Raw genomic sequence first — 2,004 nt, 5'->3', positions numbered from 1 at the left:
ACCTTGATTGCGCAGGGGTTTCTGCTAGTTTTCATAATTCTGACTCATCTGACTATGTAACCTTCCGGACCACTTGCTATAGGCTAAAGTTTTTGCTAACTTTTACTTAAGGTAAATCAATCAATCTTTTTTTGACGCATAGTATGAAAAAAACTACTCTTACTTGATGTCGGAGTCAAGTATTAGGATTAGTTATCAACCATTGATGGAAGACAATACAAGATCCTGAAAAGCACTTCATGGAAAGCTAACCAAGTGAAGCGGAAAAATGTGACCATGTTCTGCTATGAGCAACAGGCTAAAGCATACACATGCATGTACAAGATACAACATCACTCGCAGCAACTCCGGCAGGCCGGTGAATCGATTAGCCGGCTGGCTAATTAGAGTCCGGGTTGGCGCCGCTCTGCACTTGGTGTTTGCTCACTGCATTCATGAACGCCGACCCGCTGCTGCGGCGGCTGCTTCTCCTTCTTGTCCCCATGCTCCGTGGATACGCAGTCAGCTTCACCGACTCCTGCCGCGCCACGGGCACGGGAAGAAGACGCCGCCTGGCCGCCACCGCCGCCGCGACAGAGTCGTCAGCATGGTCGTTGACGACGAAGGCGCACACCGAACTAGAACTAAGCAGCAGTGGTATCTGCAGGAAGAAGAAGAGCAAGAGGAGCAGGAGGAGGGCGCGGGGCATGCATAAGCTGGTCATCTCTTGCCATGCATGCACAAGAAGTGGAGCAGGCGTCCAACGTCCATGGATCACCCTGAGGCTGAGACCAACCAAGGTAGAGAGAGGATAAAGAGGTTGGCCAAGGTAAGTAGTACTAAGTAGTGAAGGAGAGCTGGGAGAGAGGATTGACTGATCTTGTGTAAGTGTGAAGTGGGGGTGAAGAGATGCAAAGCCCGAATTGAGGCTCTGGACTTTATCTGGTCACTGGCGAAGGGTGCCTCAAAAGTCGTTGACGCGCAAAGCCATGTAGGTACTGGCATCAATATGCTGCTTTGGATGATGAAGTACTGCAGATCGATGCAGGTGCAGCAGCTGGTTGGTTGTTCGGCCTCATAAATTTCAGCACTCGAGTGCCACGTCTTCTCTCTGTATTCATGTGTGCATGCGTGCAACTGTGCAAGGAAGTGGCTAGCAGTAGCACCAAGGAGCCTCCATGACCTTGACAGAAAGCGCACATGCTTTCGCGGCTTTTCTGGAGAGTTGACGCCACGATCGTGAACATTTTGTACAGAACCAATCCGTACTCTTCTCTTTTTCCCCCGACGAAGCAATCGATCAGTACTGCAGCATGTCTTTGCGCGGGAAAACTACTTACTCTTTTTTCCTCTTTTATTTTTGCTAAGAAGTTCAACTACTTTACTCGATTCATTCGTTGTGATTTTGGCATATATACCGTGTACATTAATTCGAGGGGTGCTAGCTAGGTGCAGCAAAAGATTTCGATCGAGCACTGAGAACGGACCTCAAAAGATTCACGTACGTGAATCTGATTGATTCATGCATTGCAAATCGAACGATGCGCGCAGGTGGCTCGCGACAGAATCGACAAGCGCTACCAGACCGACGCAAGCATCAGCTGCTGGGCCTGGACGCATGTGACTCGCTAGCTAGTGTATCGACCATTATTTTGTTCCGAGACTGACTGACTCGCGCGTATTTCACACAGGCCTCCTCAGAATGCATCACGCCCGGCCGACCACCACCCGCAGCAAACCACCGGCGCCGCCAACGGTACTCGGTGTCCCGGCTGCTCCGACCCTAGCTGCACTCGGCGCTGCACCGGTGGCCGATCGACGTCGTTCTTCTTTCTCGATCGCTGCAAAACAACATTCCAGTACCGTGTGTCATACTCTGGCTGATGGGCCCAAAGGCCGCCGCACAGGCAGGCAGAGGCAGATGAGATCGTCCTCCATCCGCTGGTCCACTGGCCGGTGACTCCGTACGTACTCCGGCCGGGTCCGGGGCACGCTTTGTGTGCGTGCAGTGTTATCAATGAAGGT

General features: G+C 51.7%; 1 protein-coding gene across 1 annotated transcript; it reads right to left on the bottom strand.

Moving 5' to 3' along the window:
* Window positions 1-276: 276 nt before the first annotated feature.
* Window positions 277-1,044, bottom strand: LOC133909902 (uncharacterized). Its single transcript, XM_062352439.1, has one exon. It carries the CDS (start codon window positions 701-703, stop codon window positions 380-382), a length of 324 nt encoding a protein of 107 aa, XP_062208423.1. The 5' UTR covers window positions 704-1,044; the 3' UTR covers window positions 277-379.
* Window positions 1,045-2,004: the final 960 nt, after the last annotated feature.

Source organism: Phragmites australis, chromosome 2 (genome assembly GCF_958298935.1).
Source record: "Phragmites australis chromosome 2, lpPhrAust1.1, whole genome shotgun sequence".
Lineage (NCBI taxonomy): Eukaryota > Viridiplantae > Streptophyta > Magnoliopsida > Poales > Poaceae > Phragmites > Phragmites australis.
The sequence above is the reverse complement of the archived record's forward strand: the minus strand, read 5'-3'. Positions and strand labels throughout refer to the sequence as shown.

What these genes read in the sequence shown, in the direction of transcription:
- LOC133909902 (XM_062352439.1), bottom strand. Translation starts at nt 703, where the DNA reads ATGACCAGCTTATGCATGCCCCGCGCCCTCCTCCTGCTCCTCTTGCTC.